Genomic DNA, 16,865 nt, shown 5'->3' with positions numbered 1-16,865 from the left:
CTCAGTCTTACCCATTTCGCAAACACAGAGTAAGGCAAACAAACAGCAATGCATATGTTTTCACTCCAGTCTGTTTACTTCAGACTATTTAAAAAACAGATTTTTGAATCCCCTTCTTAAAATAATGACATCTGGACAGTATGTAAGTATCAAATTTATTCTCAAGTACACAAACAAAAGGTGGCGATATGAAATCAAACAATGTGACACCGTCAATGTCATTCTTTTTTTCTTTTTGAACTGTTGAATCTTCATTTAGCACCTTAATAGTTCGGTTATACATGATTTAATATAGTCACACATACAAAAATGAAATGGGTGAATAATGCGAGTCAGTAACATAAAAATAAGCATGGGGCATTTGGATCGCAATTACTTAAGATATACAATGTATGCAATCATAAAGTACCGCTTTCAGCATCTTGTCTTATCGCCTATTAGTACCCTTTACAGTCCCATACCGAAAACTCCTCACAATTAGAGTTATTTGACAACTAGGCCTAGACAGTGATTACTAAACACAAGTTCACCTGACATTTTTGGACCTATTTTCTTTTCACATTAGAGCTTGCCGTTCTGTATTGTTTTTGTATTGCATTTACATAAGAGTAGTAGATATATACAGAGTAGTTCATTGTCAAACAATGCTGGAACAAGAAGAGTCGTTTTGATGTACCCGGAGTGTGAAAATGTCTAAAAACGCAGAGTAAGGCACTCAATATACTCCCGTGTTGTCAACCAATCTGGCATGACGTTCCAGATAATGTATAGGAGGATTGTATCCTTTTCAAGTACATAGTGTACTTGGCACCCTCTAGTGTTAAACTGTGGTCTGTGCGCTTCCTGGAAGTACAGCTCTGACATTCATAGTTGGTTTGGGAAGATGCTTCCCTACCTAAAGTATTAAACTTGGGTTTTGAGGATTGCAAAAACCAGAGTGCTGAGCAGTTCTGATAAACGATGAAAATCTTGTACTGAGCTTTTTGAGAAAAACAAGCTCACTATTGATATAAAAGGCTTTCTGGATTAGGAGTTAAAGAATAACTGTTATGTAGTGGATTTTATTTTTATTTCATTCTTTGTTGAAATAAAGTCGGACTATATCCCATTTTAATTGTTTTGATTTTGTCCTATTTTCTTTGTCAATGTTTAACCCTGTTCTCACCAAATTTGTAACAAGTGCCCCCAATCCAATAGGCCCCTGTGAGCTCAAAAAGCTATCACCAGATCCTCGTCAAAACAAGTGGGAACCGTACACTAACTTCACATGAATGGTCACTCAACGCCGCCGCGATAGCAAAACTACATGACATCCACGAAGAACTCGCTGGGGTTTCCCATGGCCAGGTGGAACGACTGGCGTGACGCAGTCAGCTCTGGGGGTACGGCGCCCAGGTCACGAGTGGGCGGGGCGCCGGGAGGCCCCCCTGGAGTGTTGGAGGGGAGCGGGACTAGAGACGGGTGCATGGGTGCCGTGGCCATCTGTTGCGTGTGAGAAAGCGTGTGAGCTGCGGCCATGGCCGGGTGTGGGTGCTGGGGTACCATCATCACCATCATGGGGTTGTAAGGCAGGATACCCGGCGGGTAGGGAGACATGTGGGGAGGCTGGGGAATGCGGTGATGGTGAGAGCGCTGGGAGGAAGCGTGGCTGTGCTCGCTCGGAGCGGCTGAACCGTGGCCACGCCTCAGGCTGCTACGGGTGGAGTATTCTGATTCGCTGCCGCTGCCGGAGCGCGAGTCGGCCCCGCCACCTTCTCCACCTACACCGGAGGGGGATTTCTCCCCGCCCCCCACGGTGCTGCCTGGACCTTTAGTGCTGCGACGTCGCTCACCCTCGCTTCTCGTCGACCCGCTGCTCCGGCTCCCTGGGCGCAGAAAGAAAACCCCGTTAGACAGGTTGTTGCAATGCTAATAACGAGTCCCTTAATGTCTCGTCAGGTTTTATGTGATCACTGTCTGTGCTCACCTTCGCTGTGCTGGCTGCCGGTGCTGCCGGGGGCGTAGCTGTAGCTGGTGAGCTCATGGTACGGGGGTGGCTGGCTGGAGAAGGCATGTGTCGGGTAGGGCTGATAGGGGAAGGTGTGCATCATGGGCCACGGGGAGGCCCCGGGGAGAGGCAGAGGGGCCAAGGTGTCTTGGTCTGAGGCCCCACTGGAGCCATCATTGTCATTCAGGGACAGGTTGGCCATGTCTGAGTGGGAGATAAGAGGAGATGCACAATGGAAGGAGTGAAATGATGCCCTTTGACATGAATGTATTCATCGTTTGCATGCATCTGCCGCTCCTTCCATAACTGGAATGGTCACATGACTGCAGCCACCAGTGTGTCCACAAAAAGGCATGTGTGCAAATATGATTAAGCAAAACGTTCATGCAAACAGCTCCGAGGTAAACGTCAACGTTCACGAGTTACTCACAGTTCTCACAGTCGCTTAAATCTCCGAAGACGTAGTAACATTGTTCGGAGAAGGTGATTTTGTTGACGGTGTGTCGGATGAAGCCGGCCTTCAGCAAGTTGCTGGCGTACTTCCTGGCTTCGCGGCGGTCCTGGAATCCCTCGATGTGGTGGAAGAGCCACTCCACGACGTCTGAGCCTGGTGGTGGATGCATGATATGTGAGATAAGAAGAGGTGGAACTCAAAGGAGATATCTGTGACAAAGGCTACCAGTATACATAACAAAACTTGACGATGAAAGCTGTATTTTAAGTAGCTAAACCAGTATTATTCACATGCAATGAGTGGCCATTTATTCTATCGCTCCCAAAACAGGATTTCAACAAAATAGCCTGGGTGAAGTCTGTGCAGACCATCTTCAAAATGGTAATGCAGCTTAATCCCCCCTGAACACACTACCAACTACTGCCTAAAATGGGCTTTAAACATCTCCCTCTAACATTCCCAATAACACGCAGAGGTAAAGTGGGATTTTTTTGCACCCTGCAGACATCTTTTGATTCCTATGACTGAAAAGCATTGGTGGCTTGTAATTTAAGAACCATGGTAGTTTAGCAGCTGAATTATTACAGAATTAATTCATGATGAAATTCATGCTGAAATCCAAAAATTAGAAGGAAAAAACACAAAATGGGCAAACATGTAGTTTACGTAATCACTTCATCTGGATCAGTTGCAGATGATTCCAATTTAACAGATGCACTTTAGGGTTTTTCCCTTCAACAAGTCACACGGCTTTAATTCTGAGAACATAATGGCCGCCCTGTAAAGACACGTAAGGCAGAGAACGTACTAAACTAATGCACTTCGTCGCCCCTTGCTTAGTCTTACCGAGGAAAGCGTTGGGTATGGTGATCTTAAGCCACATGCGGTCCCTGACCTCGAGACCCGACTCTGGAGAGGCCATGGCCTTGGCAACGGATGCCATGTCAGAGTGCAGTGATAAGTTGAAGTCGTCAAATCCTGGAGAGAGACAGAAGAGCGTTTAAGGAGAGCTGAAGAGGAACACACAAGTATAAATTAAAGATTATTAAGGAGTGAAAATGAGAAGGCCAGGCATAGGAGTTTGAGGTGGAGATGAAAGGTAGGAAAGGGACAGACATCATTTATCACATCCCCTAACAACGCCGACAAAAGGCAGAAAGACAGATGTGAAAGATGATTCTTGCGTCAGTGTCGCCAGAAAAGAAAGACATAAGGAGACTGTAACAGGAAAAAGATACTTTCCTATAATGAACATCATTCAGGCCTCGAATATCGACACTGACAAAGAAACTGGGTGTACTGGGTTGAAGTGGAGGATAGAGTATTATGAGAGGGCTGTGTGGCAATGAAAGGACTGAGAATACAGAGGAGAGGTGAGTGATGACATTGGAAGAGGCTCTCACGTTCGGTCTCGGTGACGGAGGAGGAAGAGGTGATGGTACTGAGGGAGGAGCTGCCTGGGAAGGCCGGGTAGGCTCCGGTCATAGCCACAGAGTGGCTCACCCACGCCGCTGGGTCAATGGGTCGGATTGGTTCATCTGCACAGGTGGAGAAGACATTAGGGAACGGTTACCGAGCCTGACGTCAATGTAGACGCAGCAGGAGAACATAAGAAACAGTCCTGTACTTACTGCGAGGCAGAGTAAAGTAGCCCTGAGGAGAAGGGTCCCAGCACTTAGCCACTGTCAGGATGATGGGCCTGGCAGACACCAAGGCATTAGAATCATTGTTGACCACACATTTTAATTCTTGTCTGGTTAAATTTAAAACGAGAAAACCAGAGACTCACCCTGGCTTGTGTACGATCTCCCTCAGTACCCGCACTGCGTCGTCGTTACTCATATTCTCAAAGTTGATGTCATTCACCTTGGAGGGTTTGAAGAATAAGAAAAAGATTTAAGTTTGACTGACAGATGAGTACAGCTGTTATGACTAGTCTCATATTTTGGTGCAGATTTGAATTGCTTTTTTGGGGCGGATACACACATTATTATTTATTACAATATTGCGAGGTGGGACATGTGACCTTTGCGGTCTGAACTCTAGTGTTTTCTTTTTCCTTTCTGTTTCAGATTAGTTTTTAGTGGAACAAAACAACCAATTTGAGGAACTTAAGGAAATGATGACGGGCATTTTCACTACTTACTGTCATTTTATAGACAAAGTGATAAATCAATGTAATTGAGAAACTCATTAATCCAAAATGAAAACAAATCTTTGTTGCAGTCTAATAAATCAGCACTGATTTAATTTATTTGCTTTTTAAAAAAGGAGGCATGTCGTCTAACGCAGTGTCTCTTTGGTATTCACTTAGTTTCCGTGAGAAAAGAGAATGAAGAATGTGAGAAAACTAAGTACACATTAAACTGACATGTTCATATATCTTAGCACACCAAAATGAATTCATTACAACTAAATCAACAGTGTTTCTAACCCAGAAAACATCCAAAATGGACCTTACCATGTCTAAAAACATAGATACATACTACATCCCTTACCTGCAGCAGCATGTCACCAGGCTCGATGCGTCCGTCTGCAGCCACAGCTCCTCCCTTCATGATGGAGCCGATGTAGATGCCTCCATCGCCCCTTTCATTGCTCTGGCCCACAATGCTGATTCCCAGGAAATTATACTTCTCTGTGTCGTTGAGAAATCAGTAATAGTGTTAACACTACGCATGCATTCGTCACGAAAAGTGTGGCGTGACATTCTGACATTCGGAGGGAAGAATACATCAGGAATGTACAGACCCATGTTGAGAGTGACGGTGATGATGTTCAAGGACATGGTGGAGTCCGTCACACTGCTGAAGGACGACGCCTGGAGTTGAAAACCATAAAAATTACCATTTTGTTTGCTTATATACAAAAATACTCTCTTTCAATGGCTTTTTAAATTCCTGATTCAGCAAAATAAACAGTAGAGAAAAAAAAGTAAGGCAGAAAATATAACTAAAAAGTACATACCCTCTCCAAACGTGGGGGGCGCTGTTTCCTGCGTCTGCGGTGCCGTTTAAGAAGCCTAGAGGCGGTGCTCTGCTCTGTTGCACTGCTGAACCTGCAAGTTCAAGTGTCAGCAAAAGGTGAAAGGTCAGAAGAGAAACATGGCGTCACAAACCTTTTAATAGGCTTGTTTCTGTGTGCCCTTTGTGTTGCCTTTTGTGTCCGAAAGCCACAGAGATAATGAGGAAGGATAACCAGGGACTCGTACAAAAGACCACAGCACCCCCAGACTATCTAAATGCCCATTATAATCCATATCTACTCCCAATCCAAAACTGAAAGGAAAAAAACAACAGAAAATCTAACAGAAGAAGAAAAACATTCCCCAAGAACAAGGCAGCCAGAGCATTCACATAAATGCCTACACACATCAAACCAACATTTCCACAAGGCCAGACATATTTGAATCCAATCAGCATCATCTTCCAATATAAAAACTGTCCAAAAGTATGGTCTTCTCCAGAAAATTACTCTGGGAACTGCAGCCAAAACATAAAAATACGTGCTGGATGTGAGAGTCAAAGACTCTAAACTCAAAATGTTAATTATGTTCTTTTTTCATTTGATGTTTTGTTGATTTCTTCTCAAACCTTCTCAAAATATCTCACCTGCTCATGGTGTCATCGTCCTCCGAGTCGCAGAAGCTGGTGGTTTCCAGTTCGCTGCTCATCACTGTGCTGGAGCTCTCGTACCCTGCCAGGTGGCGCTCCAGTCGGCTCTGGCCGTTCATACGAGGCCCTGGGACACCGAAGGAGATGAAGCAGGCCGAAAAGGCAAGAGGAAAGGCATTCATCGTGAGTTTTCATGTTTGCTCAAGTCAGTTTTCTTCAATGGATTACAAACATTCCTCACTTCTTGACATTCCTTGATTATATCACATATCATATATTCATTGTTTGGGTGCTGGGAGCGTGCCAGATCTTGATGGCATCATCAAAGGATGTTTTTCATGGGCACTGTGAGCGGCTGCTTCTCACCGTGCGGCTCCATGCCCTCTCTGTGCCGAGGTCTCTCCCTCCTGAAGGAAACTACAGACTCGGTTTCGGTCTGGTCGTCCAAGGTCTCCACACTGCCCGTCGCATTAGGGCTGTAAAAGAAGAAACGGCAGCAGCACGGTAAGAAACAGAGCACCATTCAAGTGTTTTAATGTAATCATTTTTTACTAAAGTGACATCTGTTTTTCCAGATGTGGTATTCACATAATAGCCAATCATCATGATTTATTACTTTAAAAAAGGAGTACTTAACATAGTTAGCATTGCACTCCTATAACACTGTCAGACGTATGATGGACAGGCTAGAATAAAAAGGATCAAAATCGATGCAGCAGATATATTTTAAGATTCTGGTGGACTTTTAAAGCATTCGAATAATTCCGACATGCCAGAATCCGACAAAACGACTCATGAACGTCATTATTATTTGACAGCTTATATAGTTTTGGAAGAGGTTGAACAAATGTAGTTTCACCCTTAGTGAACTGTACACTCTAATGAATGCATTCAGCAATAAAAAGCCAATAAATGCACAATATGATCCGACAGTATGAGCTCACGTGTCCAGAAACTTCTACTTGAAGCTGTACTAAAATCTTCACGGACAAGATCAGATGACAGGACGCCTAATGGCCCGTAATGTATGACCACGGGTTCATATGGCGACTGACAACATCAAGACACTTAGTCCGTGGACAGGAAGGGAACACTTACACTTTATATTGTACACACTTAGATGTTTGACTCAGTAGTAGTAGTAGTAGATACTAGATGTTTAAAGCAAGATACTGAGAGTTAAAAAACTAAATCAAATATAGATATAATGGCTGATAAATTGTTGTTTTTGGTCTAGCTCTAAATAAATGCAAAGCCACTTTTGTCATGGTCGTGTGTCACTAAAACCATCCCGCAAGAAGAAGCCAGAAATTGCGTCACATCCACAGCTGGTAACAGGCCGATATGCATGTAGCAACAAGCAAATGCCCCAGTAAGCCGACGTGGGGCAGCAGGCTCCAGTAGCATGCGCACACTGACAAATATGCTGATTACATAGGAAGCCTGAAAATGCCTTGTGGTTCATGATGACAGCGAGATGAAAACAAGGTCCCCACAATTTGAATTACATTTAATTTTCCAGTATGAGCAACGGTGTTGATCCAGCTCCAAAAACACAGCATGGAAAAGAAACTAACGCAGTTAATTCTCCACTGGCTGAAGTTAGAAAGAAAATTGTTTAATTTGAAATCGGGTTCAAAAAACCATCAGGCGACGTTCCTCCAGCCACGGGGAGACAGACATGACGAGATCCCAACATGACAAATGAAAGAGCGCCGCGGCAGTAATGGGAGGTTGTAGTGATGGGTGTGAACTCTGTTTGACCCCTCAGCCAAGCCCAACTTAAAGGGCTCCAGACAACATACTTCTGGAGGAACGAAGAGCGATGGTAAGAAGCTGTTGAAATGATAAACACTTGGTTTGTCTTGGACACTACGGGCCCTATTCAAATCACAATAATGGGTTTCCTCACATTTAAGGGGGCTAACATGGAGGCTAAAGGCATAAAGCATGAGTTTTGGTTCAGTCTCAAAGGCCTCAATAGCATAATCTCCATTAAAACCACTATACGCTACATGCCCAGCACCCAGCAGACAATCAAAGTTTGCAACTTGTTGGTGAAATAGTGGCACATTTAGCAGCTAAAGAGACATATTTCTCTGAAAAGATGGCGAAAAGAAAAACAGATCTAAATGGAGAATGAATATAGGACTCCCATTCATCAGGTCGTCTGAAAAACAACTCCAAATGATTGCTAATGTTGTTCAGTATAAATAATATTTATATGAAGAACTTATAAGTGAATACCAATAAATGATATATTTAATGTACAGAAAGCTTCTCCCACGACAACAAGGGCGGCCCCAGCTAAGATCAGGTTCAAATGGGCTGTAGTAGTCCTGCTATTCTTGTAGTAACTTGATACTGGGAGTGTACGATACAGTATCTACATTACAGCTACAGGAGAAGCTCACGTATTCAATTACTGGAGAAATAAATGTACAGCTTTTGAGAAGGTTTGTACCCTCTTTGGGTAAATATATAGTGCAATAAATGTTGCGCTTTGCTTACTGAAAGGAGGGCGGTCTGGAATCCCCGATGCCCCCGGTCCTCTCTGCAGGTGGGGGTGGGAGGGGCGGCGGTGGGGGCGAGGGCTGGGTAGTCGTTTCCACAGGGGGGACCACTGCCACTGGAGGCTCTGCTGTTGGAGTGTCTGAAGATACCAACTGAAAGAAGAACACAGGAAAAGATGAAGAGACAAAAAAAAAACAGAAAGAGAGACAGGATACGACGTGGAGAGAAATGGTACAAATTGAGAAGAGAGGGTGAGAAAAGAGGAATGAAAGGTGGTGTAGGGAGGAGGTGGAGGGACCGGGGAGGAAAAAGCGGGTACGATGTCAATTACTTTGACACACAAACAGTCGACTCTTTTCAGATGGACGTCTCAAGGGCATACTGAAACGCTATCCTACACTTAACCTGTCTCTCTTCATTATACAACAAAAGTGCCTACAAGCGCTCACACACACATAGAGGCAACACTCATCAACAACTAGGATGAATGCCATAGAGCATCCAATTACCTGAACCATAAAAATACTCGCAGGAAGGGAATAGGATGTAGTTAAGACCAGATGACCAAAAAAAACAAAAACATGGGTGTATATAGGGCTAAAATATGAGGAAGAAATATAGACTACTAATGCTGGGAATGTTCAGAATCCATGCGTTTCAACACTACATGTAGAAACGCCTGCACACACCTTGTTCCACATATAGCTTTTGGATGTTTGGTGCATTCAATGAGTTCGGATAAACAAGCGTTGCATTCCCTGTCAAAATAACTCAACCAAATGGAGTCTATCAGCCGGTACAGACCGAGTCACTCCCTGTTCTCCCCTCCCCACTAATGGCTATGTGCATATGAAACACTCGTCTACTGGGATCCCTCCATCCGTCTTGGCCTGCAGATCACATATCAGTCCCTCTGGTCTCCGGGCTTTGTTCCCCCTCTTTTAATGCCATACCTCCTTCTTATGCACTTAACAGATGCTTCGGCCTCAAAACCTGCTTATCTGGGTCCAGTCGCGGCGTTTTGTCTCTATTCAAATACAACTTGCACCGGTGAGTGTTGGAAAAAAAAAAATACTGGGCCTTCTACTGGAGCAATGGAAAGTGTAAAAACTGTACCTGGCAACTCACTGTACTGTAACCGGTAACAAGCTGTGCTGCTTGTAGCTCGAGTATCGCTTAACACCATGACAGAAAGATTTGCCTTCATCTCGATTTGTTCAGGAAAGCTCCTTTGGCTCCACGATGTGTAATTTGTTAGATTGTGTCAAGTATCTGCAGACTTAATCACTTCGGCATGGCTTCAACCGTAACTCCCACCATGTAGTCCTGACTTTAAGGACTCGTACCAAGTATAACTGTCAAAACTTGTAAAGAAGACTTTCCTGTTATTTAATTTATTTAAGGAATCTTCATTTCAGAACTCTCACAACTGGTTGTAAATATGATGACAATGTGGATATTAAGACAGCCCCAGATGGCTCATGTGCATTTTTTAACCTTTGTAAATCTTTAAATGAAAAACACAGCACAGGATTAGTATCAAGATCATTTAAAACATAGTAAATATTTGAACAACACGGTACTGGAATCAATTAAACTAAAAGAAGGCACTTTACTGGAACTTGAATTGACACAATTGTGAACATTTTATAGTCTAGTGAAATTACCAGTACATGCTGTTGGCTATAGTGATTCAGACTGTGGCAAAAAAAAGAAAAAGATTCTTTTTTTCTCGTGGATGTTGTGAGTCGGTTTCCTCCTGTTTATCCTGGCTGGATAAGTGAGTCTGGTTCAGCTTTCCAGGAGTAAGTACAAAGTACAAGCCGAGACTAGAAAAGAGTACATGATGCTGCTAATGACTAAAATTTGAAATTAATCACTTAATTGTAACGCTGCTTGTTAATAGACCAGCTCGTTAGTCAGGGGGAATGCACAGGAAAAGGAAACGTGGTTTCCCGAAAACAGCCTCTGGCTGCTGATGTTGGCTGACTTTTGAGATGAAAGCCAGGTTTTGACATTTACAGAAACCTCAGTGGGAAATTATTGAAATGAGGTCATATATACGGATTTAGTGCGATGGTCACCAGTGAAATCTGGATCCCCACACACTGCCATTTATACGTGCAACAGGTTTATCGTTTCTTACCCATGAAACCACTCTGCCGTTGAAACACGGCAACTTGGCACTGTCATCGGAAATCTCTTCCTTCACCACCCTGCAAAACAAGAGAGACACGGTGAGGCTCAGCTGATGTAAATTGTTTTACCTTCATAACATTATGGCATGGTATGCGGTATACGGACGGTCCAGCGGGACGGAGGAACGAGAACACAACACCGAAAAGTGAAACTGCAGGGGAATTAAATAGTTTACATTACCGACACATTACCTAAAATATGTTAGGCTACGACAGCAACAAGGGTGAACTAAATCAAATGCTGGGCTTACATTTTAAAATGTGACTCAAATATGTTTTGGCAAGCTGTTCTCGCTTCGTTGGCATATTCCTTTTACATGTGTTACCAGGTGTTTTATGGTTCAGCCTGTGGCTAACACAACTGTCCATTTTAAAAGCAGCAGGCACTCTTTCACCCTCGATTTGCGTCATAAAAAAACAAATACTCTAGTCTCATCATATTACCAAAGCACCACCCAAACCACGAAGCTATGAATTAGCACGGCAGACGCAACAAAAGAACAAACAACCTTAATTTGCTTCCACTGGAAGTGACAGACACCATGGAATTTCCTCTGTCACAGCAAAGAGCTAAAACACACACTTACTGCTTTTGTGCCTCATTGACAAATTACTCAACCCGGTCAACTAACTATGCATGCAAATCCAATACACATTACAATAACCTCTCAGTAACAGTGCGAGAGCCCAGTGTCCACATGGCCAATACAGCCGTCTGGCTGGCCTTCCCTCCATAGTCTTCCTACATGTTTGTCAGAAAGACAAACATTCTGCTTCGGCTGTGTAATTTCCCCCCCAGCAACCTACCACTATGTTATTACAGTAGTTTACTGGGACAGGGGCCGGGCACAAGTGCTACAGAGAGGACACTTGACTGCTCCAACTCCTTCAAAAAGTTTTCCTTTTCCAGCTTCATCTGCCAGTGTGCCTCTTATGTGTTCGAGACTTGGTCAGGCTCCGCTGGGCTTTTGTAAGCAGCTGTTGAGAGCTGGTTTTGTGGGTGAGTGTTAGCATATGGCCAGATTGTTGTGGGCACTGGTGGGGAACTCTAACAGGAAGACACAGCTTTTGAGAGCTGTGTATGCGTGTGTGGCTACCGAATGTCGGCTAGCAAACATGATGTTCCTCCATCCGGTGTGTTTAGCCGTCTCCCGCACGCGCTGCCAGAAAATGCATCTCAACGTAGATGAACAGATGCGACATTCTTCTCCTGAGTAATTGTCTTCATTCCACGGCCCTCCAAACAAACAAGTGACCACAGTGGAGTCATTTCACACGCACTCTTAAATGCCTCGAATGATGCACGACAACCCGGAAATATGCAGAGAAATCTGTTGGATTCAATACACGTGTTTCACTCTCACCCCCCCACCCTTACTACCATCAAATTCCTCACAGCGTCTCCTTTCATACCATTAATCTTCCTAACAGCTCCCTGATCCCCCTAACCAGCAGATATATACACAGAAGAATATCTAAGATGTCTGAGCGAATGCCACCCCGCTCTGTCTTCTCCCCGTGGACGCCCCCTGACACCCAGCAAATGGCCTCTGTCCAGCCCCAGCTCCCAACACCGGCCCTGGCCTGCTCTGCTCCGTGGATCTCCCCCCCCACTGCCACACACACGGCTCTGCTCGACAGCTGGCCCCGTACCAAGGCAAATGAAAACACACACTATTACACACTCCTCTCCTGGGTCCGAGAGGGGGGAAAATGTCCCTGCTTTGATTGGACAGCTGACTCAGAGCTATGTTTGAAATTTTTCATCTGAACTCGGTTGGGGATATTCAAATGAGTGTGATGCCAAGCTGTGCAATTTAAGGTTAAGAAGTGGGAATTTTTTTTATTTTTTGCCATACCCTCTTTGAAAGTTTGGCGTTTGTGGCTCTTTTGAGATGAGGACATGTTTTTGGAAAAACACGATCGTTGTGTTCTCACTTTCAAATACAGGGTCTAAACATGTCTTGGGCGGTTACACAGAATTTGACAGCCAACTTGGAAATTATTGCGGATAGATTTTCAGACCCAGACTTTGCAACGGTCTTTATATCGTACATTTATGAAGGTTTAACTGTATAATCATTTTGGATGCTGTAATTTGTGTTGTTGTTGAACTAGATTGCAACAAGAGGTGTGTCGTTGATATGCAGTAAATGTGGTACATAATGGTTATTAATGATGTAGAGCTCTGGGGATTCGAAATGCAATTATCTGTTTGACCAAACAATCCAGGTAACGGTCGGAAGATTAATCAGGCATGAAAACAATCACAAATTGAAGCTAGAGCCTCAATCCAATACACATAAACAGGAACTTTGGTTAAAAGTGTACTCAAAATACTAAATCGTAGGCTACAAATGATTATTTTAATGATTTGTCGTCTACTTTTGTTATTAAATGGTGGATAACTGAGTCAACACACGCTCCCAGAGCCCAAAGTGATGCCATAGCATTGCTTATATGTGTTACCAAGCATCATTTACAAGGATATAAACATAAGAAAAAGCAAGCAGTTGGCCTCATTTGGGAAAACAGAGTTTTTATATGATAAACTGAAACGATCAGAATGTTGATCAATGCATTTTTGCGGATGTACCGACTTATTACTCAACTAATCATTTCAACAAGCAAACACCAGGCGTTGGGTATTTTTCAAAGGGCACCTAACCGCACATTTTCTCAAAGGAACAACGCCGCAAGTCAAGTTAATGGTGTTGCTACAATTTTTTATTTAAATGATCTGCATCTGAAGTGAACTTTTAGCCTGCCAGCTCTGTCAGGGCCTTAATGAAAAGCAATCTCATTCATTTCATCTTGGTGCTTTGAGTTTATATTGCCGCTTCCTTGGCACGAGCTCCGATGGTGCCATCCAAAGAGGAAAAAGAGGCAAATAGCCCAGCCTTAATACTCATCCAAGACTACAATGCATTTAACAGAAAACCCTAAGGGTCTCACTGGGTGAATAAACCACAAACATGCATTCCTCTGCACAAAAAAAAAATGCACAGCAGCTACACAGAAAAGAAAAAAAGATTAATTGATAGAGGAGAGGAGACAGCTCTTTCTGGAGGAGTGGATTGGGAGAAAGGGGAGAGGAAGCCAGGGAATGAAAGGATGGCTGGCAGGCCAAAGTGTTAAAGAGGGGAGACAAAACCCTGGCTTCAGTCCCGAAAGAAAGAAAGAAAGGCGAGGATTTCACAAGATGATGGACTGAAGGGAGGGAGGGAGGGATGAGGATTAGGGCCACGGAAAGCAGCAGGGACTGGGAATGCCTCCCATTGTAATGATGATGTTTTCTTGAGCCTCCATACTGTTAGCATTATTAGAAGCACTTGAATATTCATCACCAGCCATGATAACTTTGCAGTTTGTGATTAGGGATGTGTTGGTTGAATGTCGACGTTATCCCTCTACCACACGTTATTATCCCTCCACCATAAGTTATTACCCCGCTGTGACAAATACACGACAGCCGGTCACGAGATAGGATTGCATGGCTTATTGACACGCAAACAGGCACGCATTTTATTAAACATTTTAGTTTTTAAAGTGTGTTTTAACGGGTTAACTTGGGGAGTTAACGCGCCTCCACTCAGAAAATAAAAGGCACTTTAAAGGGATTGTTTTACCAACGTGTACAACTTTTTTTTTCTGTCTCTCGCTAGCTTTAACTGTTCACATTTTTTTGTTAGCAGGTTTTTTAAATCACCCCTCGTTTTGCACGCAAAGCAACACTTCTCTTGCTAAAGGGGGGGGGGAAAGAAAAGACAATACACATCCCAGCTCACCCGAAGTCCTGGTCCATAGACTTGAAGAAGAATTTGTAGTTTGGCTTGTTCAAGACCTGTTTAAAATCCAGCAAAGTGATATTTTCGGCAGCGATGGGTATCTTCACCAAATACGGCGTCTCCTCTTCGTCGATGTGATAAATTATTTTGGTTTCCGCCATCTCCGCGGTGTTTTTTTTTGTCCGTGTGTTTGTGAGTTCAAACTAGAAGTAACACACCGTGGAGGCGAGGTAGCGTTAACTTTGTTGGGTAGTTAGCTAGCGGCGGAGCTAGCTAGGTGGCTAACGAGACGGCAGAGGTGAAACGATGATGGCCACTGAGATTTTCACTCCGCGAGCCAGAGGACGTGAAGCGTCGCAAACCCCCGCTCAGCAGCTCGCTTCTCCGGCGTTAAACAAGTAAAAAACTCGCATTCCCTCGCATCGTTACCGAGGGGGAGAAAGACGACGGACACGCTACATTCACACGACCTAGTTAAACTACCAGCAACTTTTCCCCCAACAAAAACATACAGGGGAGGAGGTGGAGGGGGGGTCTGAAAACTTTTCACCACTTTTTGCGAGCCAACGCGGCGTGTGACGTAACCACGTACCCCCCCTTTCTTTTTACGTACTCCACCTCCACCCCAACAGCTTTATTATCACTTAGAGAGGATCTTTAATACTTTAATACTATAATATGCGTCTATTACATGTATATTATATCACTGGATTGTAATTATTGATATATTAACGTGCACAGTATTTTTAAGATGACTTATATTTTGTATTAATACTCTAAATCTGCAATTTAAGTAGTTACTAAAGCTTTAACAAACGTAATTAGGTGAGGGAAAAAATACAATATTTGCCTCTAGATTATTTTGTTATTTGTTTTATTGTTTTAAAAACACTTTCATGATAAAAAAAAACGTCATGGCCTGCTTTTCAGTTTTTATTTTTATTAGAAATAAAATGTGATATTATTGATGTAATAACCTTTGATAAGAATTGATGTTGTGTTTTTTGATTTTGCGATGTGATCTAACTACTAAGCAGGTGTTTAAACTCTGACAGTGTCATTTAGAGTTTTAAAACAGTTGTACTACGAAGTTAAATGTACAATAGAGTAGGCAGGTAAACATATAATCCACTTAATTCAATTATTGGGCCAATTTTATTCATGCTGTATTTCCTCCCACTAGGATCTATACTTAGAAAACATGGCGTCTCCTTCCACTGTTACACCGTTGACAGTCAAATCTATCTGTACTGGCTTCCCTCCACTGGCTTCCTGTGCGTTTTAGGATTGATCTTAAGATTCTGCTGTTTGCATTTAAGTTCCTGAATGGCTTGGCACCGTTGTTGATTTCCTTCAAGGTCCCTCGGGTCCTCTGATCAGCTCCTCCTGGCTGTTCCTAAGTCCAGGCTGAAGCTTAGGGGAGCCCCAAGGCTCTGGAACGAACCCCCACTCTGCAGGTTTTTAAATCACGCCTCAGAACACATTTATTTTCTTTGGCTTTTGACATAGCTTGAGAGACTTGTCTTTTTATGTGACATACTGTGTATGATTGTGTGCTTTTGATCTCCGTATGATTCGTTGTTTGACTTGTACAGCACTTTGGTCAACTTTGTTGTTTTTAAATGTGCTCCATAAATGAAGTGGTTTGGATTAAATTACCAACTGAGAGCCTTGTGACCCTTAGAGGTTACAAAACACCCTTTTGGTTACTTTTATGAACTGCACATTTTGGGGAATATGCACCATTAAATCACAATATCAACAGAAATAACAGAGGCCTTGGGATGGTCATTCATTTTGGATATGGGCCCGTATCAACTTTTACTAATAGCAGAATCATTCTATTTCACCTAAATGTTATGTGTGTGTGTGTGTGTGTGTGTGTGTGTGTGTGTGTGTGTGTGTGTGTGTGTGCGTGCGTGCGTGCGTGCGTGTGTGTGTGTGTGTGTGTGTGTGTGTGATGAGGGCGTGGCCTCCAATCACCTCACCTGCTCAGCGTCTCACCTGGCTTCAATCATCTCATCAACCTCCAGCTACAAATACTCTGGTTCTTCAGCCGCTCTTCTTCCCCAGATTGTTTTGCTCTTGGTGGAGAATGTTGTTGGCACCTCAGTGATTCCTGTGGTTCTTGTGGTTCTTGTGGTATTTGCAGAGATCTCCTTGTTGTCTGTTTCTGTGGAGTTGCTCTTGGGTTCAATTAAACATAGCCACAACTTAAACTTTGGTTTAACAGAATATGAGAGAAACCAATCCATAAGTGATGAAACAAATACACATGCTGTTATTTATCCATGCCTATCTTTGGTGGTT

General features: G+C 43.4%; 1 protein-coding gene across 1 annotated transcript; it reads right to left on the bottom strand.

Moving 5' to 3' along the window:
* Positions 1–141: 141 nt before the first annotated feature.
* Positions 142–15,074, bottom strand: dvl2 (dishevelled segment polarity protein 2). Its single transcript, XM_084003798.1, has 15 exons — positions 14,556–15,074; positions 10,716–10,785; positions 8,567–8,721; positions 6,422–6,531; positions 6,053–6,182; positions 5,409–5,499; positions 5,193–5,262; positions 4,940–5,079; positions 4,231–4,307; positions 4,073–4,140; positions 3,845–3,979; positions 3,288–3,419; positions 2,418–2,594; positions 1,967–2,191; positions 142–1,865 (listed from the first exon to the last, which is right to left on the bottom strand). Exons 1-15 carry the CDS (start codon positions 14,714–14,716, stop codon positions 1,303–1,305), a joined length of 2,304 nt encoding a protein of 767 aa, XP_083859924.1. The 5' UTR covers positions 14,717–15,074; the 3' UTR covers positions 142–1,302.
* Between the last annotated feature and the right edge of the window lie 1,791 nt (positions 15,075–16,865).

This window comes from Eutrigla gurnardus (genome assembly GCF_963514095.1).
Source record: "Eutrigla gurnardus genome assembly, chromosome: 23".
NCBI lineage: Eukaryota > Metazoa > Chordata > Actinopteri > Perciformes > Triglidae > Eutrigla > Eutrigla gurnardus.
The sequence above is the reverse complement of the archived record's forward strand: the minus strand, read 5'-3'. Positions and strand labels throughout refer to the sequence as shown.